The sequence below is a fragment of the Rhinichthys klamathensis genome, unplaced genomic scaffold (genome assembly GCF_029890125.1).
Source record: "Rhinichthys klamathensis goyatoka isolate OS25496 unplaced genomic scaffold, OSU_Roscu_1.1 h1tg000189l_1, whole genome shotgun sequence".
NCBI classification, from domain to species: Eukaryota; Metazoa; Chordata; class Actinopteri; order Cypriniformes; family Leuciscidae; genus Rhinichthys; species Rhinichthys klamathensis.
Genome location: NW_026606716.1, coordinates 617,355 through 645,000, shown reverse-complemented (window position 1 = coordinate 645,000; position 27,646 = coordinate 617,355). Strand labels below are relative to the sequence as shown.

Genomic DNA, 27,646 nt, shown 5'->3' with positions numbered 1-27,646 from the left:
GAGAAGTGAAGAAGAAGAGAGAAGTGAAGAAGAAGAGAGAAGTGAAGAAGAAGAGAGAAGTGAAGAAGAAGAGAGAAGTGAAGAAGAAGAGAGAAGTGAAGAAGAAGAGAGAAGTGAAGAAGAGAGAAGTGAAGAAGAGAGAAGAGAAGAAGAGAGAAGTGAAGAAGAAGAGAGAAGTGAAGAAGAAGAGAGAAGTGAAGAAGAGAGAAGTGAAGAAGAGAGAAGAGAAGAAGAGAGAAGTGAAGAAGAAGAGAGAAGTGAAGAAGAAGAGAGAAGTGAAGAAGAGAGAAGTGAAGAAGAGAGAAGAGAAGAAGAGAAGAGCCGCTGCACTTGTGTAATAATGTAGTGTAAATGATACACACTTATAAGCAGCTGGTGTTCGTTACCATGGCAACCGCTCGAGCGGTTATAAAAGTTATTTTATATTTGTTCAAATATTGATATACTGTAGGAATTGATTTGTCCCTCGATGCAAGCCACTGTCAACTGTGTGTGTGTGTGTGTGTGTGTGTGTGTGTTCTAGTGTGGATCATGGAGGAGAGTTCATGATGACATCAAGACTACACAGATGTAAGTCCTCAAACACACAGTTTTAGTGTGTGTTGTTGTAAATGTTCTGTTGTAATGTGTGTTCTTGTGTTCAGACGCCGTTGATCTCACACTGGATCCAAACACAGCACACACTCGTCTCGTTCTGTCTGAGGAGAACAGAAAGGTGACGTGTGTGTCAGAGAGACAGTCGTATCCTGATCATCCAGAGAGATTTGAGTCGTTTTTCCAGGTTCTGTGTGGAGAGAGTCTGACTGGACGCTGTTACTGGGAGGCTGAATGCAGTGGAGGTGCTGGTATATCAGTGTCATATAAAGGAATCCAGAGGAAAGGAGGAATGAGTGACTGTGTGTTTGGATATAATGAGAAGTCCTGGAGTCTCTTCCGCTCTGGTCACAGTCTCACTGTCTATCACAATAATAACTCCACTGCTGTTTCTGCTGATCCAGGATCCTGTAAGAGAGTAGGAGTGTTTGTGGACGTGTCGGCCGGCACTCTGTCCTTCTACAGCGTCTCTGACACACACACACTCACACACTTACACACATTCACACACACATTCACTGAACCACTTTATGCTGGATTTAGAGTTTATAGTGTTAACTCTTCAGTGTCTCTGTGTCAGATTCAAAGAAAATGTGTTACCATTTAACAATTTCTCCATTTTAATTTTTGAAATACATAAATATTCACACACACACACTCACACTAAATTAACACTTTTCCAGTTGTTTGACTGATTATGTGTGTTACTGCATTATCACCGTTATTGATATTCACACACTTTATTTGTGCACAGTGTGTTATTAAAATCCTTCAGATGATCTGATTAAAACTGCTGGATCTCAGAGGATTATTATAATCAATAATGTGAGATGAATAACACATCATCTATATAATCATAGAGATAACTGTAAAGTGAATATGAATCTTCTGTATATTCACATGTTTTATTACAGTTTAATGATGTTATTGTAGTTTATGGTCAATAAACGCTTGTTCCTGGTTCAGTGTGAACATGTTTCTTCAGTTGTTGATGTTTGACTGTTATTTTCATTCATGATAAACGTTTGTCACCCTGAGTTTCACTGTTTTACACGTTTGCTTTTTAATGTCCAGTTTTGACTGAATCACTTTATGAATCTTCATCAAAAGAGAGTTTGGCTGAATCTGATACAGAAGAACTGTTGAACAGGAAAGTAAACCAGTCTATGACAAATCATCAAAGTCAAAGTAAAAAATAAAACTTTATTTTAATGTGTAATTATATATTTAAGTGCTGAGTAATATTAAGTTCATGCTCTATAGGGTTAGGGGTCAATCCCATAGACTTTGACCAACTTTGACCACTCGTAGCTCAGAGCGAGGATTTCACAGAAACGTCTGGGTCACCACATTTGAAGAGGCTGACAGACTCTGTAAGAACATACCTCACAATGGGGTAAAAGTTGCACCCCTGAGGGGCAAGAGGCGCCCAAAGTTGCCCCATTGACTTACTATGGTGAAGGACGGTCCATGAAAAGCATGCGTTTCTCCTACTATGGTAAATTGCAGAGGGATTTTGTATTGAACACTCTGGATCACAGTGTCATAGAGACAAGGAGGCGGGCTCATTTTACTCAGACGACCAATCAGTGTCTCAGGATCATTGTGAAGCTATCAAGCCACGCCCTAGCAACCATTTAAAGCACCGTAGCAACAAGTTCCATTGACTTCCATTGAAAGAGATCAGAGGGATATCTCAGGATATAAGAGCCATAGAAACATGATGGTGGTCTCGTTTCACTCAGGGCAGCAAACAGCCAATCATTAATCACCTCAACACTTCCTAGCCCATCCCTAGCAACCATTGTCGAGCACCTTAGCAACCAAAATCCATAGAGGGGTATCTTCCATTCTTAATGTAACAGAGGCATGGGAGTTGGTTTATATCATTCACACTGACACGCAGCCTTTGGAGTTTCATGATTGGTGGCTGCTAATCCTCTCCCTAGCAACCGTTTAGCAAGACCTATATCTCTGCATAAGAACATCGTATAGAGATGGTGGTTGGCTCTTTTGAATCATGCTAGCAAACAGCACTTCCAACATGTTACACATGCTACCTCTGAATAGCTACATGCTAACTGCAATTAGCTTAGGGTTAAACATGATAAAAAATAACTTAAAATGTGCTAGCATCATGTTAACAACATGTTAATAATGCTATCATCTTGTTAAAAACATCCTAGCAAAATGCTAATCATGCTAACATTTTTTGCTCAAACATACTAGCATCATGTTAATTATGCTAGCATCTTGATAAAAACATATTAGCAACATGCTAAGCATGTTAGCATCATGTTAGCAAAATGTTAATCATGCTAGCAACACACTAATCATGCTAGCATTATGTTATCATCATGTTAATTGTATTAGCAATATGCTAATCATGCTAGCAATATGCTAATCATGTTAACACCATGCTAGCAAAAGCAATATGCTAATCATGTTAACACCATGCTAGCAAACATGCTAATCATAGTAAACCTTGCTAGAATGTGGTAAATCATGGTCAATCATGCTAGAAATATGGTAAATCATGCTATAATGTGATCATTTGTGGTACATCATGTTAGAAACATGGTAAATCATACTAGAACATGGTATATCATGGTATCACAACATTGTTAATTGTGTTAGCATGTGTCCAGGGCCGAGCTCTGCCACTGCAAGCACCACTTACATTTTCTTCAGGAAATGTACATTCTAGTTTATAGTTATTATTACAGTAAATACATGTAACGTGTAACAATGACACTGTACAATAAAGTATTACCAAAAAAAAACTGTAAAAAAATACATTTATCAAGTTTTTAGAAATGTATGCAGTATTTGTGTTTGTTTGGTTTTAAAACACTTTTATACTATTTTCTTCAAGTTTCTACAAGCTAATCATGCTAACATATTTTGTTAAAACATGCTAGCATCATGCTAAAAACATATTAGCAGCATGCTAGCATCATGTTAGCAAAATGTAAAAAAATATTGCAATTACAAATCATTTTAAATCAGAATAATTTTTTTTTATATATATATATATATATATATATATATATATATATATATATATATATATATATATATATATATATATATAGTTTACAGGTCAGTTTATTTTAAATTAGATCTGCAGAAGCTCAACAAACTAAACATGACAGAATAATCTGAGCAGAAAAGAGAAACTAAAAGAGAATCAAAATTGTTCCTCTTGTGGCCGTCAGTCATTATTACATCATGATTGACACAACATGAACCAGAATCTCTCTCTCTCTCTCTCTCTCTCTCTCTCTCTCTCTCTCTCTCTCTCTCTCTCTCTCTCTCTCTCTCTCTCTCTCTCTCTCTCTCTCTCTCTCTCTCTCTCTCTCTCATAATTCAATATGTGCTTTATTGTCATGACAATTATTTCAATGTATTGCCAAAGCATTTCCAATCATCACACATGTACATACAGTATATACACTCACCTAAAGGATTATTAGGAACACCATACTAACACTGTGTTTGACCCCCTTTCGCCTTCAGAACTGCCTTAATTCTACGTGGCATTGATTCAACAAGGTGCTGAAAGCATTCTTTAGAAAGTTGGCCCATATTGATAGGATAGCATCTTGCAGTTGATGGAGATTTGTGGGATGCACATCCAGGGCACGAAGCTCCCGTTCCACCACATCCCAAAGATGCTCTATTGGGTTGAGATCTGGTGACTGTGGGGGCCATTTTAGTACAGTGAACTCATTGTCATGTTCAAGAAACCAATTTGAAATGATTCGAGCTTTGTGACATGCTGCATTATCCTGCTGGAAGTAGCCATCAGAGGATGGGTATAGAATTTTATGATTGTGTTAAGTAACAGTTAGTTAATCAATAACTAATGATTTCTGTCATACCTCCTGAAGAACTACTACTAATTATCTACTAATTAAGGTTCAAGAACAATAACTAAGTAGTAACTAATGAACAGTCATACAAAACTAACTGATTAGTTAATACATCTTCCTTAGTAGTTAACAGTAGTGAAGAAGTAGTTAATGAAGAATCACCTACTAGTTCTTCAATAATTCCTTATTAGTTATGCAGTAAGTAAGATACAGTATTCTAAAGTATTACCGATATCTGGAATGTATTTCCTCCTAGTTGAATCTGCTGTTGTGTGACGTGAGACTACATTTACTCAGCTCCTCCCCCTCACCTGAGCCCCTCCCTGCCCAATGCTAGGCTAACTGCTAACAACTGATTTTGTTGTCACACAGAGAAAAGCTTCTGGATGAATTACTTCAGGGATAATTAAATAATATCTGGATGCATTTGTCACAGGTCGGGGGGGGGGGGGGGGGGGCCAAGCCAAACTGCACCCACCCCTTTTTGATTTTGTATCTCTTCCCAGGAAGGGGAACCCAACTTTGGACCCTGGGAAGCGAAGGGTCCACCCCACCGATCTGTACCACGGCAACCACCGAGGAGGAGGGATTCAACCGCCGTTCCAGCAAGCAGGTAAGTATCTTGGTAAGTAAACCTTCTTAGACGTGATACAAGTGGACAGATGTCTGAACAGACCTGGACCAGGACTGAAGACTTAGGAGGGGACTCTTCCACCGGACAGGTGAGTGGCAGGTACGTATACCTCTCCGAAGGACAAGCAGGGCGGAGGAGCCTCACTGGAGGACAAGTGGGTAGATGGGACGGGATGTTCCTAGACCGTTAATCGTTCCGGATGTAATCAGCACGGGGGCTGTGGGCCAAGAGGGAAGCCAGTCAGGTGGATAGCCAGGTACGTATATCTCCTCAGGGCAGGGCGCACTCCCGTGTCGTCGCTGGACAGCAGGTGCGGGGTCCCTCGTGTCTCTTTCTCCTTCAGCGGGGTTCAGTCATTAGCGGAGGTATCCTCTATTCCAGAAACAGAGACAGTTTTTAAAAGCTCACTTCCCTTAACAATGGGGCAAGGACTTACGGCTGGGGCGGATGGCTGTACTGACGCGACGTGGCCAGGGCGGGCCTCTGCTTCAGACAGGCATCACACGAGAAGGCAGTAACAGAGGAATCGTCTATTCAAACAGACAGAGCAATTTATACAGGTGCAGGCACACGCCTCTGTAAGATGGAGAATCGGGCTTACGGCTAGACTGTGTGGCTCCAAGTAGACAGCGCTGAGGCCAGGGTGTGTCCCTCCTTCAGGCAGGCATCACCCAAGAAGACAGTAGCAGAAGACTCATCTATTTAAACAGACAGAGCAATTTATACAGGTGCAGGCACACTCCTCTGTAAGATGGAGAATCGGGCTTACGGCTAGACTGTGTGGCTCTAAACGGACAGCGCTGAGGCTAGGGGTGGGCGCTATACCGGTATGAACGTGAATACCGGTATTATGTTGTGCCATGATATGGATTTTGCGATACCGAGGATACCGTATTCATAAATTCAAATTTTGCAGTTATATTGTTTTGTTCAATTTGGTAGCCAACTCTTTACAACTGTTAACACTAATGACGATACAGAATCGAATACGCTGTTTAAGGAAATGGCTGATTTGGCGCTTCATACGCGTGAAGTTGCTGAGGCGATTAACCGCAGCTGTCCTGTGACGCGTTCAATGAAGGACCGTAACGTAGAACACATCGCTAGTGCTAAGCGGCTGTTCATAAAGGATGCATCTTTTGCGGTGGAATGGGAAATAACAAGGTAATGAGAGGCAAGTTTGACTTTTAACTGGAGCGCAGCATTTTTAGAATGCCGTTTCATTTGCGAGACGCGGGTGCAACACCAAAACAAGTTCGTCAAGCACAAACAAACGTTAAAGTTCTAGGCTACTGTATGTTTGAGATGTCATGTTTTCATGAAGGTTGAAAGCTGCTATTATTATCTTTGTTTTTACAAAACATTTACTGCTAATAATATTATCCACGTGGAGACATTTCCCCGCAATGTAACGTTAGGCTATGAATAACAGGACACGACACACACATAAGCGCGCGCATACACACGACCAGGGGCGTAGCAACCGGGGGGGACGGGGGGGGACACGTCCCCCCCACTTTTAGAAACAGGTGATTCTGTCCCCCGCATTTTTTTTACTCAGCGCCAATATTTCCGCCCGTGTTCTCTGATTTGTTACTTAGACTTGAGTGAGCTAACATTCAGCCAATCACAGCGCGAAGCATCTATTGCCATGAGCTTCAAATCTGTTGTTGCTCTTGCGAATTTTCGTGTTTGTTTCGCTTTGCTGTTTGGCCGTCTAATGCACCCCAGAAAAAAAAGCAGAGGACTACATCATTTTTTTTCAAACACACACTGTTACAGTATGTCGCGATGACATGAATCACAGGTAAAGTTTCCTTATTATGATTTAACCTACTGTAACGCAGTAAGTGTAAGACAACACCCGTATGGACCTCGTCACGTCGCGCCGGATTGTGCCGAGTGTGTGTTAAATGCTCTCCTACTTGTTGCTTTGGATAAAAGCGTCTGTTAAATGAGACATAACAGATTATTCCCAGCAGGCACACAACGTCATAAGACGTTGATATTTGGTTAAATTTTGGTTGCGACGTCGGGTGACCAAAATTCAATGTAAATTCAACATCTAATGTCAATGTTAAATTGATGTCCAATACCGAATACATTGATTTAGGTTTTATTGATATATTTTTATAAAATGTCTGTTGTATAAAATTACTGTAGGCTATGATGTAATCTGTTATGTACTCATTGAACACTTTTTTGGCCCAACTGTTAGTAAGATAAAAGTTATTGTTCAAGTGTAGTTTAACTGAAATATTGTAAATATCATAAAATATCTTTATTTCATAAAAATAAAGTAAAGATGTCCACAGTTGTCTGAAAGTCCCAAGTCCTGCAATATTTTTTTTATTTCGAGTATGATTTCACAAAAATAGGTGCTGTAAACTATCATGGCATGTTCCCAAAATTGGCACTAGGGTGCTGTAAAATGCCAATTGCTATTCCATCTAGAATTTATTATTATGAACATCACCTTTCAGTCCCTCCAGAAAAACGCGATTATGCGATCGCATGATTCAATAATCAGCCAAAGTCTGCATATTTATGCGGGGGCATTTCTTCAAATACGCCGCACTTTTGCAGTATAAATTGCCGATTTCCACGCAAAATATGCGGGGCTTGTATGATTTCATAATCCCCGCATTTTTGTTGCAAAGAAAGTCACATATATCTAAGCAGAAAGTTGAAAAATGTTGCGTTTGCTTCACACGAGAGCAGCCGTTTCCCCCTGTTGCCATGGGAACGTTATGAAGTGACGTAATTACGCGACATGAACATCATTGAAAAAACAAAACTGTAAAACATGAAACATTTTTTTCATATTTTATTTATTCATTTTTACAGAAGTTGTAGCATATTCCTTTTGTAAAGCTACAGAACTTGTTTGACTCATCAATGTTTTGTAAGTTTGAGCCATGTGTTTATTAAGGTCTGAAATAAAACCAGATTAAATATTCCAGCACTTTCTGTGATGTAGTATGTTTGCTTATCATAGGAAGTAATAAGAAATAGCTCTTTACATTAAGGTAGTAGCCGAGTGCGAACAGGGTGTTGGGGAATCACTTTTTCTCTCTTTTTCATCAAACCGCAGTTTTTGCAAGTTCCCGCAATTTCATCACATAAAATTGCAAATATCCTGCATATTCCATCGCCGCATAATCAAGGATTTTTGCCCGCAACAATCACAAAAAAACTCCGCATTTTTCTGGAAGGACTGACCTTTGGGTCACATCACCACACCATTTTGTCCCCCCCACTTTTATAATGGCTGCTACGCCCCTGCACACGACACACACATAAGCGCGCGCATACACACACACTGGTCCACTATCTTTGTGGGGACTCTCCATAGACGTAATGGGTTTTATACTGTACAAACTGTAGGCCTTTATTCTCCTTACACTAATGAATTAGTTTGTATGAAAATTTTCATTGTTTTTTTCTTGTATACTTTTAAGTTCTATTTATTTGGTGCTTTGTTCAATCTCAAACCATTATTTTATTTTTATTATTAAGATGTCTGCATAAGAGTTAACTGTAATTTGTGCAAACATTAAACTTAAATTAAACGTCTCGCTTTGGTCTACACTGGAAGTGTTCTGCTCGCTCTGCTAAAGCTAAACTATAATTACTAAAACTGAAACTAAATAAAATAAAAACTATATAGAAATGTGTTTGCAAAATAAAACTAAATAAAAACTAACAAAACCATTAATGAAACTAGCTAAAACTAAACTGAAATTTAAAGCAAAATTGAAAACGATATTAAAATAAAAACTAATTTAAAAAAGCAAAACTATAACAACAGATATTCCCGGAGACAGAGCACACCCGAAGACGGCTCTCACTCAGAAATCAATACAGTCTTCATTCGCTGCCGGTTCTCATTATGACAAGACGAGCAAAAAGTGGAAAGACATAACAAGTGCATTCAGGCCTACCTCATGTTGCACGTTTGCACTTTTTGAGAAAAAAAATGGCACAAAAAAAACAAACATTTCAGGTCTATGTCCAATGAAATGCCTCACCTGTTTCTAGTTATCTACTGTTAAAATACATATTTTGCCTGTAATTTAACTAAGGTGTACTAAAATGTGATTCCAATTTTTTTTTTCTCATATCGCGATATAATATCGATATCGTCCGGACAGTGAAAAATATCGTGATATGAATTTTTGCTCATATCGCCCACCCCTAGCTGAGGCTAGGGTGGATCCCTCCTTCAGACGGGCATCACACAAGAAGGCAGTAGCAGAGAAATCTTCTATTTAAATAGACAGGACAAGTTATACGGGACAAACACGCTTCCCTTCAGTAGCGAAGCGGGGGCTTATGGCCCGAGCGGGATATGCACATTCAACACTGAGGCTTTATTCAGCAAACACTGGGCAAGAATATGAACTGAAGAATACTGGCAGTTAAATATACATATACATCCACACACTGCAACTTCACGTCAAATCCAATACTGTGTGACACTTCAATTCGGGCACTGCATATCCACTCTCACTCTCAGTGCAATAAGGCCAGCACTAACCCAATGATCAATCCTTCCACTGTTACGCTGAATCAGCACTCAGAAGATGAAGAAAGGCAGATGACTTCTCGCAGCATGGAAAACAGCGTCTTCGATACTCTCTCACACTCAGACGAAGATATCAGGATTTCAATGATGACTCAGTTCACACTCTTAAGTGACAGTTACACTCGTAATCGATACACTTCACCATTCCTTATTCAACTCAGTGCAAGGCATGCATTCACACAGATCCGATGTTTCATTACTTAACTTCCTCTCAGGAATGATGGCGCTCTCCAGTCTTGACTGTATCTCCACAATTCTCCCACTTCGCATCCAGTTCACGTTTCCAGCTTGTATTTACACACATCACTGTTGCACCCTTAATCCAGCCAAATCCTCACAGCCCTCTCCAAGATCCCAGCGAATTCAAGCTACTGCCAAAGAAACAATTTCTCCCGGGGGAGCACCACCCTCAACTTCCTCTTCCTTTTCCTTTTAACTGCTTCATTCGGCCCCGTAGCCCTATCGCCAATCCTCACACCAATCGCCCGCACCTGATACCGTTTGCCTCATCAGCCGCCGCTGTCATGGAAACCGACAACAAGCGGAACCGGCTCGGTGTCTCACTGATATTGTTCCGGCGGGAACACACTTCCAGCGGACATTTGTTCCGCTTCCTTCGTCACTTGTGACATACCCCCCTGCCAAACCGTTCTAGTCCCTAGAACGGGGCTCGGCAACCCAGTCTCCATACCGCACTGGGGGCTGCCCTCGGTTATCCCGCTGGGACAGTCTCGGCGGTGAGGCAGGACCTCCCTGGCGCGGCTCTGCGCCCAGTCCCCTTGGGACCACCGCCCAACCTAGCAACAAGGGCATCGGTGGCGCTTCGACCGGGGGATCGCTGCTTGTTGGTTTTGGATAATTTGGACACGGACGGATCAAATTTCGATGTAGCACTCGCCAGCTCTCCCTTCTGGACGAATAGCATATACCGGTTGGTCTGGGTGCGGCTGTCGTTGAACCACGTATGGTTGTGACTCCCACCGGTCGCTCAGTTTCCCCTTCCCTTGGCGACGGTTATCCCGTACCAGCACTCTTTCTGCTGGTAGTAACGGTGCCTCTCGAGCTGTTCGGTCATACAGCCTCTTGTTCTTCACTGCTGCTTGATTTATCCGGTCCGAGACCTGTTCGTAAGCGATGTGAAGGCGCTGGTGATGTCCTGCCACCCACTCTGTCAAACTGCCCCCCTCCTCCGCTGGAGTGGCTCCTAATATTAGATCGATAGGCAGTCTCACGTGTCTCCCGAACATCAGGTAGGTTGGGGCATACCCGGTGGTGCTATGCACGCAGTTGTTGAACGCCTGGACCAGCATCGGAAGTTTGTCCACCCAGTGGTCCTGCTGCTCTCCTTCCAGGGTCCCCAGGAGACTTAGTAGTGTCTGATTCAGCCTTTCGCACCCCCCATTCCCTTGAGGGTGGTATGGGGTGGTGTGGGTCTTCTTACATCCGTACAGCCGACACAGTTCGTGGATCACCCGAGACTCGAAGTTTGGCCCTTGATCGGCGTGGAGTATTTCAGGACACCCGAATGGCTGAATGACATACTTCCATAAGGCATTGGTGGTGGTTGTGGCAGTCTGATCCAGGGTTGGAATGGCCCAGGCGTACTTCGTGAACAGGTCAGTTACTACAAGGATGTTCTGTATCCGATCCATCGGTCGTCCCAGCGTCAAATAGTCCATGGCTACAATGTGCAGTGGGGCCTTAGCCCAAATCGGCACCAATGGGGCCCGTACCTCCTTCCTTGCCTTAAAGAGCATGCAGCGTGGGCACCCTTGAAGGTAAGTCCTCGTGGTTCCCTCCATCCCAGGCCAGTAGAAGTACCGTCGTAGCAGAGTCAACGTCCTTTCTTGCCCTTGATGTCCCAGTTTGCAATGATATGCCTGTAACAGGGAATGTCCTCTTCGGGGACTACTACCTGGCAGACCTCATCGCCCCGAGTCGGATCCTGGAGGGACCAACAAATCACCCCTTCTTTCAGGAAGAGCCTCTCTTTCTGTCCCAGCAGCCCCCGCACTACCCGTGTCTGGGCCCGGCGTTCCTCGCCTTCGGGCCAAGCTCCTCCACTCAGCCAAGTTCGTACCAGCTTCAAATCTACTTCCTCCTCCTGCCACATCCTCCAACGCTGTGGGTCCCATCCCCAAGTTGCAGGGGGTTCGACTGGTGGTTTGCCCGGTGCCTCCACAATGCCCACCATCAGTCCCTCCTCCCGCCCCTCATTTAATGCTGATGTTCGCCCCATGGATCGCACTTCAGGAAGTCTGGACAGTACATCGGCGTTGGTATGCTCTTTCCCCGGCCGATACTGAAGCTGGTAGTCGTAGTTGGCCAACTGTGCCACCCACCTCTGCTCAACCGCCCCCAGCTTGGCGGTCTGCAGATGCACCAGGGGATTATTGTCAGTCACCACCAGTACCTTTGCTCCCCACAGATAGTCCTTAAACTTCTCACTCATCGCCCATTTCATTGCCAGCAATTCGAGCTTAAAGGAACTGTAGTTTGCATCGTTTTTCTCAGCCGGATGTAAGCTTCGACTGGCATACGCGATGACTCTCTCTTTGCCCTGCTGCTTCTGAGCCAGTACAGCTCCCAGACCCAGATTGCTGGCATCGGTGTATAAGATGAAGGGTTGAGTGAAGTCGGCATAGGCTAGAATCGGGGATTGCATTAATTCCTGCTTGAGCTGCTGGAAGGCAACTTCGCAGGCGGAATCCCACTGGACTGAAGGAGATCCCCGGCCCCGGGACCGTCCAGTGCCCCCTAACAGCTGGTTTATGGGCTTGGCGATGTGGGAGAAGCCTTTTATGAACCGCCTGTAGTATCCTACGAAGCCCAAGAAGGATCTGACCTGGCGCACGGTCTTGGGCGCTGTCCACCCCTGGACGACTGATACCTTCTCTGGGTCAACCGCAATCCCTGCAGCACTCACGATATGACCCAAGAACTTCACCTCCTTCCGGAAGAGCTGGCATTTTTCCGGCTGGAGCTTCAGCCCATATTTCTCCAAGGAGTGAAAGACTTGTTCGAGATGCTGAAGGTGGGACTCGAAATCTGGAGAGTAAACAATCACGTCGTCCAGGTATACTAGGGTGGACTCCATCAGGTGGCCGCCCAAGCAACGCTGCATCAACTGTTGGAATGTGGCCGGAGCGTTGCACAGGCCGAACGGCATCCGGTCCCACTCATAGAGCCCAAAGGGGGTAGTGAACGCCGTCTTTTCCCTGTCCCGCTCATCCACCTCCACCTGCCAATACCCACTGGCCAGGTCAAGAGTAGAATACCAGGCCGCTTGTGTTAGGCTCGTGAGGGAGTCCTCCACTCGGGGCAACGGGAAAGCATCTCTTTTAGTCACCAGATTTAACTTCCGGTAGTCCACACAGAACCGCCAGGAGCCGGTCTTCTTCCGTACTAAGACAATGGGCGCGGACCAGGGCAGGGACTACTGCTCTCCCGGATGATTCCCTTATCCAGCATCCCCCGCAAGAGGGTGCGGACCTCGAAGTACAAGGTAGGGGGTACAGGCCGGTAGCGCTCTCTACTGGGTGCGGCATCTCCAGTTGGGATCTGATGTTTGACTGCATCCGTGCGACCGTAGTCTTCGTCATGGGTGGAAAACAAGTGCTGCCATCTCAACAAAAAGCCTTGAAGCTGTTTAGTCTGACCTCCTTCTAGACCTTCTCCCCACAGTGACTCTCCCTCAAGATGGGCTGGAACTCTCTCTCCAGTCTCCTCTACGTACTGATCTGTCTGTGCCAGGGCCACTTCCACTACTGTCGGACTCACCTGGCTGAATTTGACTTCTCCTGGTTCTCGCACTTGCTGTACCCTCACCGAGGTAACTCGGGCTAAACGCTGGTGACGATATAAGTGGACAGGGAAGGGGTTCGTGTTCCTGACTTTTATGAAGACCCTTGGAACAATCTGAATGGGGTTCCACCAAGACCCAGTCCTCTGAGCGATAGAGTCGGGAAGGCAGCCTGGCCCAGACCACGGCCTCACTCCGAGCTGGAATTTCCAGAGCATAGCGACAAGCCACTCTCCCGGTGCTCTCACGGTTCCCCTGCGACTCAGCCAGGCAGACCCGACGACAATCGGCCTCCACATGACTCCACTCTCGGCCCTCCGAGGTCGATACTGCTCGACTTTGTCCATTCCGGAATATCTCCTCCCAGCACTCCGAAACGACATTCATGCCCAGCAGCGCGCGGTGTGACCCCAGGCATGTATCCCGTACAATCACCACTCCCTTCTGAGGCACAACAATCCCATGTATCTCCAGGTCGGTTACTAGATATCCTACTTACGGGATGTTGAGTCCGTTGGCTCCCCGCAAGGTCAGCCATGGGGCTTCTGTCATGGGCCGGCCCTGGGCACCAAACAACTCTCGCAAACAAAAGAGAGTGACTTGCGATCCCGTGTCCAGGAGGCATTGTACTTTCTGGCCATTTACCTGGACCATCACCACGGGGCAACGCCCCACCAGACTCTCTTGGGAAGTCCCAGACGAACATGGGTCCAACGAGGGGGTCCCGACCACTTGACCCACAGTGGCCGGTGACACTAAAAATCCCCTTGTGAGGCACGGCGAGAGTGGCACTGGCGAAGGTAGTGTCCTGGCTCTCCGCAACCATTGCAGATGGGGCGCCCCTGCTCATCCCACTGGAATCGGGACCCGGCTGGTCGGAGTGGACGCTGTGCTGGAGGTCGATTACCCTCCGAATAGGCCCGCTCCCTCGGCAAGGACAAGGAATGGAGGTGTTCTCGGCGAAGTTCTTCCATAAAGGATTTAGTCAGTGAGGACATTTGTTCACGAACATCCCTCCTCAGTTCTTCACAGAAGGCCTGCTTCCAATCAGGCATGACGGGGGACAGAGGTCTACTAACAGCATTCGCGGCCATGCAGTGGGGAGGAACTATACTCTCGGTATGGTCTTGCTCAAGTGCTAAGGCTTCCCTCCGAAGGTCTTCGAAAGTGAGGTTGGGCTCTCGTCGGAGCTGTATCCGCAAATTTTGACGCACGGGACCCTCCAGCAATCCCAGTAAGAACTGATCTCGCAGCAGGACCTCCTCACCTCCCAGGCCATGATCCTGTCTCTTCTTCAACCTGGAGAACTGCTCCCTCAGCTGCAGTGCAAATGCCCGGATATTTTGTCGCGGTCCCTGCTTGCAATTAAAGAACAGTGTTCGCAGCACAGCAACCGGGGTGGTGTCTCCATATTGCTCCGTAAGGAAATCAAAGATGGCCCGAACCGTGGTTCTCGTTGCTTCCGGTGCTGCTTGGACTTCTCTTCTCGCTTCTCCCTCCAGTGAATTTAAAACGAACTGCACTCCTTGGGGGGCACTTAAACCTTGGAGTCCTACCAGGTATTCAACCTGGGTCTTCCATGCCGACAAACTCACTTCCGATCCTGGGCCTCCATACTTCTGGGCCCATGGGGCTCCCATGAAGATTGGCATAACTGGCTGCCGCACCACAGGTGCTTCTTCGTCCGCCATCTAGGTCACTGGCCGCTCAACTCAAGGTGGTACCCTGCCGACTACGCCAAATCTGTCACAGGTCGGGGGGGGGGCCAAGCCAGACTGCACCCACCCCTCAAACCCAGGACCACCTTGAGGAGCGTACCAGAGACCGGACAGACAAGTAGAATTAAAATGAACAATCTTTATTGACTAAAAAGAGTAATTAAAAAGTCTTGACGTGGATTTTGTATCGCTTCCCAGGAAGGGGAACCCAACTTTGGACCCTGGGAAGCGAAGGGTCCACCCCACCGATCCGTACCACGGCAACCACCAAGGAGGAGGGATTCAACCGCCGTTCCAGCAAGCAGGTAAGTATCTTGGTAAGTAAACCTTCTTGGGCGTGATACAAGCGGACAGATGTCTGAACAGACCTGAACCAGGACTGAAGACTTAGGAGGGGACTCTTCCACCGGACAGGTGAGTGGCAGGTACGTATACCTCTCCAAAGGACAAGCAGGGTGGAGGAGCCTCACTGGAGGACAAGTGGGTAGATGGGACGGGATGTTCCTAGACCGTTAATCGTTCCGGATGTGATCAGCACGGGGGTTGTGGGCCAAGAGGGAACTCTCTGCCAGTCAGGTGGATAGCCAGGTACGTATATCTCCTCAGGGCAGGGCGCACTCCCGTGTCGTCGCTGGACAGCAGGTGCGGGGTCCCTCGTGTCTCTTTCTCCTTCAGCGGGGTTCAGTCATTAGCGGAGGTATCCTCTATTCCAGAAACAGAGACAGTTTTTAAAAGCTCACTTCCCTTAACAATGGGGCAAGGACTTACGGCTGGGGCGGATGGCTGTACTGACGCGACGTGGCCAGGGCGGGCCTCTGCTTCAGACAGGCATCACACGAGAAGGCAGTAACAGAGGAATCGTCTATTCAAACAGACAGAGCAATTTATACAGGTGCAGGCACACGCCTCTGTAAGATGGAGAATCGGGCTTACGGCTAGACTGTGTGGCTCCAAGTAGACAGCGCTGAGGCCAGGGTGTGTCCCTCCTTCAGGCAGGCATCACCCAAGAAGACAGTAGCAGAAGAATCATCTATTTAAACAGACAGAGCAATTTATACAGGTGCAGGCACACTCCACTGTAAGATGGAGAATCGGGCTTACGGCTAGACTGTGTGGCTCTAAACGGACAGCGCTGAGGCTAGGGTGGATCCCTCCTTAAAACGGGCATCACACAAGGCAATAGCAGAGAAATCTTCTATTTAAATAGACAGGACAAGTTATACGGGACAAACACGCTTCCCTTCAGTATCGAAGCGGGGGGTTATGGCCCGAGCGGGATATGCACATTCAACACTGAGGCTTTATTCAGTAAACACTGGGCAAGAATATGAACTGAAGAATACTGGCAGTTAAATATACATATACATCCACACACTGCAACTTCACGTCAAATCCAATACTGTGTGACACTTCAATTCGGGCACTGCATATCCACTCTCACTCTCAGTGCCAATAAGGCCAGCACTCACCCAATGATCAATCCTTCCACTGTTACGCTGAATCAGCACTCAGGAGATGAAGAAAGGCAGATGACTTCTCGCATCATGGAAAACAGCGTCTTCGATACTCTCTCACACTCAGACGAAGATATCAGGATTTCAATGATGACTCAGTTCACACTCTTAAGTGACAGTTACACTCGTAATCGATACACTTCACCATTCCTTATTCAACTCAGTGCAAGGCATGCGTTCACACAGATCCGATGTTTCATTACTTAACTTCCTCTCAGGAATGATGGCGCTCTCCAGTCTTGACTGTATCTCCACAATTCTCCCACTTCCCATCCAGTTCACGTTTCCAGCTTGTATTCACACACATCACCGTTGCACCCTTAATCCAGCCAAATCCTCACAGCCCTCTCCAAGATCCCAGCGAATTCAAGCTACTGCCAAAGAAACAATTTCTCCCGGGGGAGTACCACCCTCAACTTCCTCTTCCTTTTCCTTTTAACTGCTTCATTCGGCCCCGTAGCCCTATCGCCGATCCTCACACCAATCGCCCGCACCTGATACCGTTTGCCTCATCAGCTGCCGCTGTCATGGAAACCGACAACAAGCGGAACCGGCTCGGTGTCTCACTGATATTGTTCCGGGGGGAACACACTTCCAGCGGACATTTGTTCCGCTTCCTTCGTCACTTGTGACACATTCATATGGTAAAAGGTCAGTGATTTTAATAGAATCATGTTGCAAAACACCAACTGGAGTGTAATGTTCAATAAAGAACGAGGACCGCAAACTGCTCGTCTGAATTTATTTATTATATATTTTGAAAAGACAAGAGTGAAAAACAATGGAACACAATTTAATCCACATCATCTCAACATTATCCTACTTTATAGAATAGGCCAAAAACCTTCTTGAGTCTTCTCTGCATACGTCACTTTTACACGTGCCCCGGCTAAATTTTTGTTTACATACTTATGAATTACTTCTGTATAAAGCTGTTTAAAATGACCCAAAGATGCAGGACCTTTAGGTCCTTCAATTCCTAGACAAAATGGCGAATGACAACAGTTTCCAAGGTTGGATTGGTTAATAAAATGTTTGAGGTGGGGCTTAGCAAATGTGTATTTGCATGCATGTTTAAGATATAAAGTCATTTTGACTGGCACGAATGTTAATTCCAGATCTACATTGAAATTCTTTCTGGTCACAAAACTAAATGCAGATATCTCCAAAGGTAGAGGTGTTCCAGAGGTATTCCTAGTCAAAAATCAGATTGAGATATCCATAATTAAATTGCAAATATCTTTAAATGAGATTTGACTAGGGAGAATTCCAATTCAAGATATCTCTTATTAAGTTTTGCCTATAGTCAAAGTCCAATTCAAGATACAATTGTCATTTGACTAGTAATTGATTACTTTCAGATATCTACAAATGTATTTTGGATATTTTAAAAAATTGTGAATTAAAGATATCTTAAATTCTATTATGACTCGTCAAACACCAGTTAGAGATATCTCAAATTATATATATATTTTTTATTATCTAATTAGAATTATGCCTAGTACAAAATCAGTTGTAGATAACTTTAATTGCAATTTCTACAATTGAAAACTCATTTGAAGATATCAGAAAATATTTCCTAATGGAAGCCAATGAAAGAATACTAGTCAAAATAACATTATAGATAGGCTATCTCGAATGTAATGACTAGTTATAATCACATTGTAGATATCTTAATTCCAATTACAGCGAGTCAAAATTGTAAAATAGATGGCTGTAATTTGAATTAAGATATTTATAATCACATTGTAGATATCTTAATTCCAATTACAGCGAGTCAAAATTGTAAAATAGATGGCTGTAATTTGAATTAAGATATTTATAATCACATTGTAGATATCTTAATTCCAATTACAGCGAGTCAAAATAGTAAAATAGATGGCTGTAAGTTGAATTTTGAGTAGTCAGAACTCGTAGTAGTACAGCGGGGTATTTAATGCTAATACGGCTTGCCATAGTAGCCTGGAGTATAGCGTCATCACGTTCATTTCAGTTTGGGGCGGAGCTTTTTAACCGAACGCATATGATGAAACCGAAAGCACAGCAGTCGTGACAGATCACAGATGACTGCAGAAGTCATTTCAGAAGATTCAAAAACAGGAATGTCTTCAGAGGTTACGGTAAGTTCGTTACAACGTTTCAAAGCTGTAGTATCACTAGGGAGCAAATTTGACTTTAAACACCTCAAACTCAAACACGTGATTGTAATTGTCAAATTGTCAGGAGATGTTTTTTTATAAGTTGAACTGTTTTATTAATTGACAAAACTGGGAAAAGCAACCGAATCACACTGTGATTTTGTTTTTTCATTAGTGACTGCATTGATTTATTGTCATCATGGTCATCTTCCTCTGAAGACCCCTTTCCTATTTCATTGTGGATCAGTAGGACACAGTCCTGAAAGTTTGATATTTTTTAAAAATATTTTATACAAACAATGTTGAAGTCTCTGCTGTCACAGCTTTAACAAGACAACTCTGTCACCCTGGTGTATTAGTTTCTGTAAATAGTTGTGGGATAAATCTTTCCATTTTTATTGCATTTATGGGGAATTGTTCTAATGTTGTTTCATGATTTTATATAATAAAAAAATAATAATAATTGTACATGCCGTATTCACATAGCATCTTTACATCCACTGTCACTATGAAATAAAAATTGATAATTCAAATTTTAAGGAATATTGCAGTTCTTATTATAAATAATTAATTTGTGCACATCATTTTTTACAACCTGTTACTCACATGAGATCACAGCAATAGCAAACCCTGATGTAATGGACTTCACAGAGAGTGAACATGTCTGACGGCAGTTTCCCACTGCTTAAAGGGGACATATCATGCTAAATCCATTTTTTTAGCCCTTAAATGCATTTTGTTGTATATTTGGAGTGTTTAGAAGTACAGAAAAGTTTAAATGATTCTCTTCAGGTGCTTCGTTGATATCTTTATATTCTGTTTTGGTCATATTTTTCAACCTGTTCCGATTTTTCTGTTCTCTATGACGTGTTTTGAACTATTACGTCACAGTATTTGCAGCGGAACTGCCAAATAAGGACATCGACTTCCGGCGCACCACTTCGAGCAATCCGCCATTTGTATTTCTCGCTGCAATTTTGTAGTCCAAGCTAAAGGATGCAGAACTTACGAGAGGGTAAGTTAAAATGTTCGGTTGTTGGATGTAACCCACACGCTTCATTACACCGTCTAATGTAGATGAACTGCCGTGCGTGCTTGTGTTGTGACAGGGCGCATGTTTAACTGAAAGAGAGAGAGAGAGAGAGAGAGAGAGAGAGAGAGAGAGAGAGAGAGAGAGAGAGAGAGAGAGAGAGAGAGAGAGAGAGAGAGAGAGAGAGAGAGAGAGAGAGAGAGAGAGAGAGAGAGAGAGAGAGAGAGAGAGAGAGACCCGGTCGCGCGCGCACTCTCTTTCTTCGGAGCCAGGCGAAAGTGTAAACAAGAATTCACCGTCTCCAAACTAGGCGCTGTCTTGCTCTCTCTCCCTCGCACATATTAATCAAAATAAATCGACACGGTGGTAAAAGGTCGGAAGACCAAAGTTTCATGTGTAAATACAGTAACACACCATTGCGATACATCCATATGAAGACGTTGTTCTGCAGGTTCGTCGTCTTCATTTTCATCTCGCTCCGGCTCCGACTCTGGCTAGAACATGTAAGGCTGGCTGGACAAGTCTTCCGTTGTCGACATTTTGTTAATAACGTGTGAATAAAACGTTTCTGTGCCGCTAGATAATCGTATCTCTGCTATCAAACTACAAAAATGGCCGAACGGGGTGGAGTTGAACCGAGTGTCACCCTGTCTATGGTGTCACCGGGGGCGGGGTATGAAGTGTCTCAATTGTATTTAAAGAGACCGCACCAAAACGAGTTGCTCTCAGATGCACATCAGAAAAGGGGTAGAAAAGGGGCCTGTGGAGCTATAATAATGAGGAATTCAGACCCAAGCATTGCAGTTCCGCTTTATATAGACTACAAATGTGATTTATATGTAAAAAGGAACGATTTAAAAGCATGATATGTACCCTTTAAGTCATGCAGGTCAGGCACAAATAACTGATCCGTTTAAAGACAGGGTACAGATCCTTTGGATTCACTTTGGGAACATTTCTGTTGCTGCTATAGGGCACAAATAATAATGCTTACCATTACATTCAACCTAACATACGCTTCTTGTGTTCTGTGAGCTACTGGAGACCCAGAATGAGACCGCTAAAAGAAGAACAACAAACCACTGGAAAGATTGTTGTATTAAATTAAATATTAGTTTTAAAAGTAGTTGGTTGTCTTAATTTGTTATCCAGTCAATCAGTTGTGGACCTTTGTCAACTCCGTCAGTATTTAACACTAACAGATGAAGGTTTCTGTGAATGTTGAAATAAATATTTTATTCTTTTTCCATTTATTTTGTTAAACATCAACTGAACTACATGATGTTATGTCTGATTTACCTAAGGACGTTGGTTATGTTTAATATTTAAAAAGTATTAAGGAATTTAGGAACTGGATTGTTCATTATAACCCTAACCAGGGAATTTTTAATAAATGTTATACAACTTTTTTAGAGAATGTAGTTTATCACTTAGCTTCTTTACCGAAAACCAATTATTAGATAATTGAAGACTTTAGACTGTTGTTGGGTGAATCAAGTGAAAATAACATGCTTTTTATTGCATTTGACGGAGTTGACAAATTAAGCTGTGAAGTGAATAAATGTACATTTTTAGAAAAACCTGTTCCCTTACATGGTTCATTTAGCTGAGACCTTTGTCTACAAATATATAAATGATTAATAATGTATAATTAAATAATAAAAACGAACTTCTAAAACATGTTTTGCCCCTTATCTCAAGAATCAGTGAAAGGTGAAGTTTTGACTGGGTGTCACACATTACTCACATCAGCGCACCCAAATGGTTTTTTTTCGCATTTGTTTTTGAATTCTCAAATCTCAATCTATTGGAAGGAAATTGCACATACAGACAATCTGCTTTACTTTAAACCTTGTATTTATAGATAGAGTAAATTTAAATTGATTTAATTGACTTCAGTTGTGTATTGTGTCCTATGTGTCCACACAGGTCTGAAATCAAGTCTCACATCATGGAGGAAGAGAAGAAGCAAACTTCCTGTAAAATGAGTGTGTGTGAGGAGAGAGAGGAGGAGGCGTCTGTTCACACTCAGAGAGCAGAAACTCCAGTATCCAGCTGTGTGTCCATGTTTGAGCCCCCTAAACTCAGTGATGGACCTGCTGTGACCTCTGACCCTGCGTGAGTATCATGAAACTGATGAACTATCTGCTGTAGGGAAAAACTTGAATGTGAAGTTACTTTACGTGGTGAATCACTTATAAAAGTAACTTTCTCTGAAATTTTGCAATAGTAAATGCAAAAAGAAGAAAATAAATAAGAGCTATTAAGGTCTGTAAATATTTGAAAAACACCCCAAACATGCTATTTTTATAGTATAGTTAGTAAATTAAATGTAGCCTGGTTTATTTTATTGGCAGTTTTAAGCAATAGTTTATATTTGAAAAGATACTATATGCAACAACAACAAAAAATTAAATAAAAGTATTTAGGAATCCTCTTGAATAAAACCTAACAGTAATACTTACTCAATTAAATTGAGTTCACTGCACTCAAATAATAGCAAAACTTGAGGTGGCTTGAGTGACTAAAACAGAACTCAAACTGAATGAGTTATAGAACATTTCTAGATCCCAGAATGATAATTAAATAATAATTGTATAGTTAAGTTAATTAAGTGATGATTGATCATTAGTGATGAACACCTGCTGTTAACAACACTGAAGGAAAGAGAAACACAAGAAATACAAGGTTTAAGGTCACCATGATGGAGATCAGCGTTTGCTTTAGTTGGGCTCTTGACCGTTGACGTTTGAGTACAAGTTTTTCTTTGGCTGCTTTAATTGAGTGTTTATGATACATTTGTTATTGCACAAAATTCAAGGAAAAGTATGATCGGGTGATGATGGTCAAGGTTTGATAATGACAATCATCACTTAATGACTTGGTTCACTGATCTCATTCAGAGCCTAATCTCTGATTATATTATTAGTTGTATTCGAAACTAAGATTCTACAACATAAGAACTAGCAATGTTATGAATTTCAGATAGTATGAAGGATTTTACAGAAAATGTAATTCATTACCAAAACTAACACCGATATCAAGAATCAGCATATGAATCTCAACAATGGTGACCATTAAAAAACGATTAATACTGCAATGCATGCTGGGTACTACCATAATACAAACCTTATCCATGGCTCCCAGCATGCATTGCAGCATGAATCGTTTTTTAATGGTCACCATTGTTGAGATTCATATACTGATTCTTGATATCTGTGTAAGTCAGCATGATACCATAGAGGTTTTTAAAATCTAATTGTAACAACAATGGGCCTTACAGCAGAATCACAGTTCTTTTATAATGAATAATACAAGTTATGTATCACCTGTTTAATCAGAGATTATTCTCTAGAAAAAATCAGAGAATCAAGACACCAAATGATGATTCATCATTCCATAAATCATCATAAAAACACAAGCATAACAAATGTGCCATAACAAATGTGTTATATAAACACTCAGTTACAGCAGCCATAGGAAAAACTGGTGTTATAAAGTCAAAGGTCAAGAGCCCAACTAAAGCAAACACTGACCACTATCATGGTGTCTTTAAATGAAACTCAATAAATCATCTTCATCTAAACCTCTGTTCATTTACAATAACAACTTCTGTAGAGAATGATAAAAGTCAAACTGGTTAGTAATAAGTGAAGCTGGTAATTCTGTTTGTGGAGTTGTTCAATCCTCCTCTGAGATCTTGAGAGATTTAAACTAGTGCTGGGCAACGATTAAAAAATTTAATCGCGATTAATCGCATTGTTACGCGTAAAATTGAATAATGAATTCTAAAGTAGTGTATTGCGCACTTTTGATTTAAATGTACTGCTACAAAAGTGCAATAACATGTGGTTTGCAAAAACTTTAAACAAATAAGGTGCTTTATACCAGCAGTATTCCCTTTACACTGTAGCAATAAAATATTTCTTGTAAATCTCAACTTAAACATTAACGTAATCAAATCAAATATTTAAACAAAGCTATTTGCCACTGCCAGGGCATTACCTTTTATCTAGCTAGTTAAAACGAGTCCAGTTTTCTTTTTTCTTTTTTTTCTGAACAGGTATCTTGTATCAGGGAGCAGCAGAAACAGTCTATGTAGTCAAAGGGTCATGATCACTACAGATATAAGTCGACCAACGTTACTTCTCTGATAGCAGCTTAGGTTTGGTCATGGCATGCCATGGTTTCCCACGTAAGATTACATTGAGGTGAAGTGGTTGAGCACAGGTGCAGCGACAAGCGGTTGCGTTCCTGTGAAACTATTGCGGTCATGCTCGCCTCACGCACGCGCCCGCGCGTTGCCGAAGTTGAATTGTCTAACTTTTTGTACACGACGCGCAGCACAAATCATTGGAAGAGAGACTGATCCTCGGCTCGCTGTTTGTGAGTTTCCAGAATCTAAATAGTTATCAGGACATCAACAGGAGGGAATTCACATGGCAGAGCATCCCCGCTAAACTAAACGCAGGCCTATCAGGTAAAGTTATGTATAATTTTAATTTAAGTTAAAAAGGCTACAGCTGCGTAGCGCACAGAAGCCGTTGCCATGGTTACTATCCATAGAGCGCCTGTCATTCACTCGCGGAGCGCTGTCTCCCTTTCTGTTCACCTGAGAGAACCTGCCAAAGCCTCTCCACTGCTTGTTTGGGTGGGTTATTTGCTGGCTGACCAACATCCCACCCCTCCTGTGATCATGGTTTGACTGTAGGCCTATTTGTATTCAGAGCCAGTGAGCAACGGACTTTCAAAATAATAATAATAAAAAAACTGCGTTAACGTGCGACAAAAAAAATTGTCGGCATTAATTAATAAATGCGTTAACGCGATAATAACGCGTTAACTTGCCCAGCACTAATTTAAACATATTTTATCTTCAGTTGATTTCATCTAATGTTGTGGTTGGAAGTCAGTTGTAGTTCTTGTGTTTCTCTCTCCTTCAGTGATGTTAACAGCAGGTGTTCATCATTACTGCTCAACAATCACTTAATTAATCACTTAATTTCTTGACTGCAATATCTACTTTTATTGAACTCAACTGAAATAATTTCAGAGTACTCACAACTATTGTTTTTTATAAACTTAAATGAATTTAGATAATCGGTTTCCTCAAATGTAATGAGTTAGCTTAACTCATTGGATTTGACTTTGTGTGTGATATTGTGAGCTAGCAGTAACTGCAAGTGCTCTGTGTTCATTTAAAGTTTGTCATTTCACTGTTTTTACTCAATAAAGTGAAGTTTCAGCTATATACAGTATTAAATGCAGTGTAAAGTTTAATTGTGTTTTAAGAAATATTATTGTTTTAGTGACCTCGATTAAAATAAGTTCAGAGTACTCATAACTATTGTTTTTTGTAAACTTAAATGAATTGAGGCAATCGGTTTCCTCAAATGAAATGAGTTAGCTTAACTTGTGAGTAGCCCCAGAGTGCAGTCTGGACGATGGGGCGGGGCGACACTTTTAGGTGGGGCGACACGTGTCGCTCCGCCCACACCCGATTTTATTGGTTTATAATACAGCAATCCTATTGGCATAGACGCTTGAGGCACGAGCATGCGCATTCCTTTATGTACGAGTTTATGAATTATCTATGACGCTGTTTGGCCGTACTATATTAAGTGATAACCATTGCGAGATCAGCAACGATCAATTGGATAATGTTTTGATTAACTTACGAATCAAGTTAGAAGAAGTTACTGTCAAAATGTATTCACAATTCACATCGTTTCAAAGCAGCTTTACAAAAAGTCATATTGTAAGTTTTAATATTGAGCAGTTTTATGGCTTGGCGATATCACAAAATATGTTGCTGATAAATAATACACTGTTTGAGATTTAGCCTAGCTATACTATATTAATTTACCCTGCAGATAAGTCAGTGCCACTTTTGCAATGAGCATGACTGCATGAAATTACTGGCAGATCAAAGGAGAGATAATTTTTATGTGGGCTGATTTAGACAATATTTTTCCGCATGTCATGCAGAGCTCCTTAATTTTACATCATTCGTTTATGCTTCTTCGTTTTTCCATTAGGATCAGTGAATAAACACAAACTCGGGATTTTACACAAATTATGATAATTCCCTGTATTTCAGTAAAACAAAGGATAAATCCGAAAGTGTGTTTTGTTTTATTTTATTTTAAAGCAAAACCACGGTGACAAATAAGACAGGCTACCAAATAGCAAGCTCTGGCCATTGGGTTATGTGCGTAGGCCTACAATGGTAAAATCCGTGCAGCGCTGCAATGTGAAAATACATTTTTTTTTTAATGTTTTTTGTTTGTTTGTTTTTTTTGCAAATATTGTAATGTAGGCTATGTGCTCAAGAGCGTATTTAAGCAATTGGCCTACATGTTCATATCACTTCTCTGCTGGGTGTTTTATTTATTTTATTACAGCCTATTATAATTGCACAGATTTATAGCAGTGTGTTTTTTTTATGGTTATGCAGCTAGCCTATATGTGAGTGTTAATATTTGTAACCATTTTTATCCAGTAAGTTAGCCTACATGAACATGAACACGCGATGGTGGATGAATAAACAATTGGATTTTTAATATACCTGATGTCACAGTCACAGATAGACAGTCGTACATAACCGGTTGACACTTATTAGAAAACATGAATCTTTAAAAAATATAACATAGGGCTTTACAGAACCAATAGGCCCTCATATTGTATGAACAGGTAATCAACCAGGAAACATGTTTGCCATTAAACATTTTATTTGCACTTTGTAACAAATAATGCAAGCATGGACAATCTCGTAAAAAAAAATGACAACAAAAAACGGTCATCCTTTAGAATTTAAAATCAGCTGCTTACATTCTTACAGTCAAATATCATCATTTGCGTAAAATCCCGAGTTTGTGCTGATCCACCGATCCTGATAGAAATATGAAGAAGAAGGCAAGTGAATGACGCACTAATCTAATGTAAAACATCTCCCTGAAGTACAAGTAACGTCACCAAGCGTTCGTTTTTAAACAATAACTAATCTATACTGTGTCTTAAGTATAATAAAGTATTAGCCAATAGATATTAACAAAAATTACCATGGTAAACTGATAATAAGATACGATTAAAGTTAGCATTTAATATTTCTTTGATACGGCCAAATCATTCACAAAATCGTACATAAAGGAATGCGCATGCTCAGACCTGAATCGTTTACACCAATAAGATTGCGATATTATAAACCAATTAAATTGGGGGTGGGCGGAGCGACACGTGTCGCCCCACCCAAAAGTGTCGCCCCGCCCCATCGTCCAGACTGCACTCTGGGGTACTACTAACTTGTTGGGTTTTACAGTGAGGGCCAATAGAAAAGAACGTCTCACAAGGAGTTAATATGGACAGTAACAACACGAGACAAAGAGACATAAATCCTTAGAGAGATTTTAAGGTATAAGAACATGTTAATGGGACTATTGTGGTCATGACAGCTTTTATAAGGGTTATACCTGCTTAAGTATCGCGATCACTAAATCACATTATAACCTGTGTTTCGTTTTATTCTGCCACTTCCAGCCGCAAATGAATTCAGCTCTTGCATTAAATGTGAGAATATTTACTTCCATATGGTAAATACTGTGGTACAGCTGGTATTTTGAGGCTCGGGTATCTGCGACAGCACCCTAGCACTGGTCAAGTCAAGTCACCCTTATTTATGTAGCGCTTTATACAATACAGATTGTTTCAGCTTTACAGGGATAAACAGGAACATTATTCAGTGATGTAAACAGAG

General features: G+C 42.2%; 1 protein-coding gene across 5 annotated transcripts in view; it reads left to right on the top strand.

The window, feature by feature from the left end:
* LOC130095247 (NACHT, LRR and PYD domains-containing protein 12-like) overlaps positions 1-27,646 on the top strand; it is a 79,903-nt gene that overhangs the window by 40,539 nt on the left and 11,718 nt on the right. For 2 of the 5 annotated variants that reach the window (XM_056261933.1, XM_056261932.1), the window contains 2 exons: positions 524-570; positions 645-1,578. The exons of 2 other annotated variants lie outside the window; for them this stretch is intronic. In XM_056261933.1, the coding sequence (XP_056117908.1) occupies positions 524-570; positions 645-1,201 (604 nt within the window). In that variant the 3' untranslated portion in view covers positions 1,202-1,578. Of the gene's footprint in view, positions 1-523; positions 571-644; positions 1,579-21,992; positions 22,012-27,646 lie in introns of those variants that run through there. One more of the 5 variants, XM_056261936.1, reaches the window with a different exon arrangement.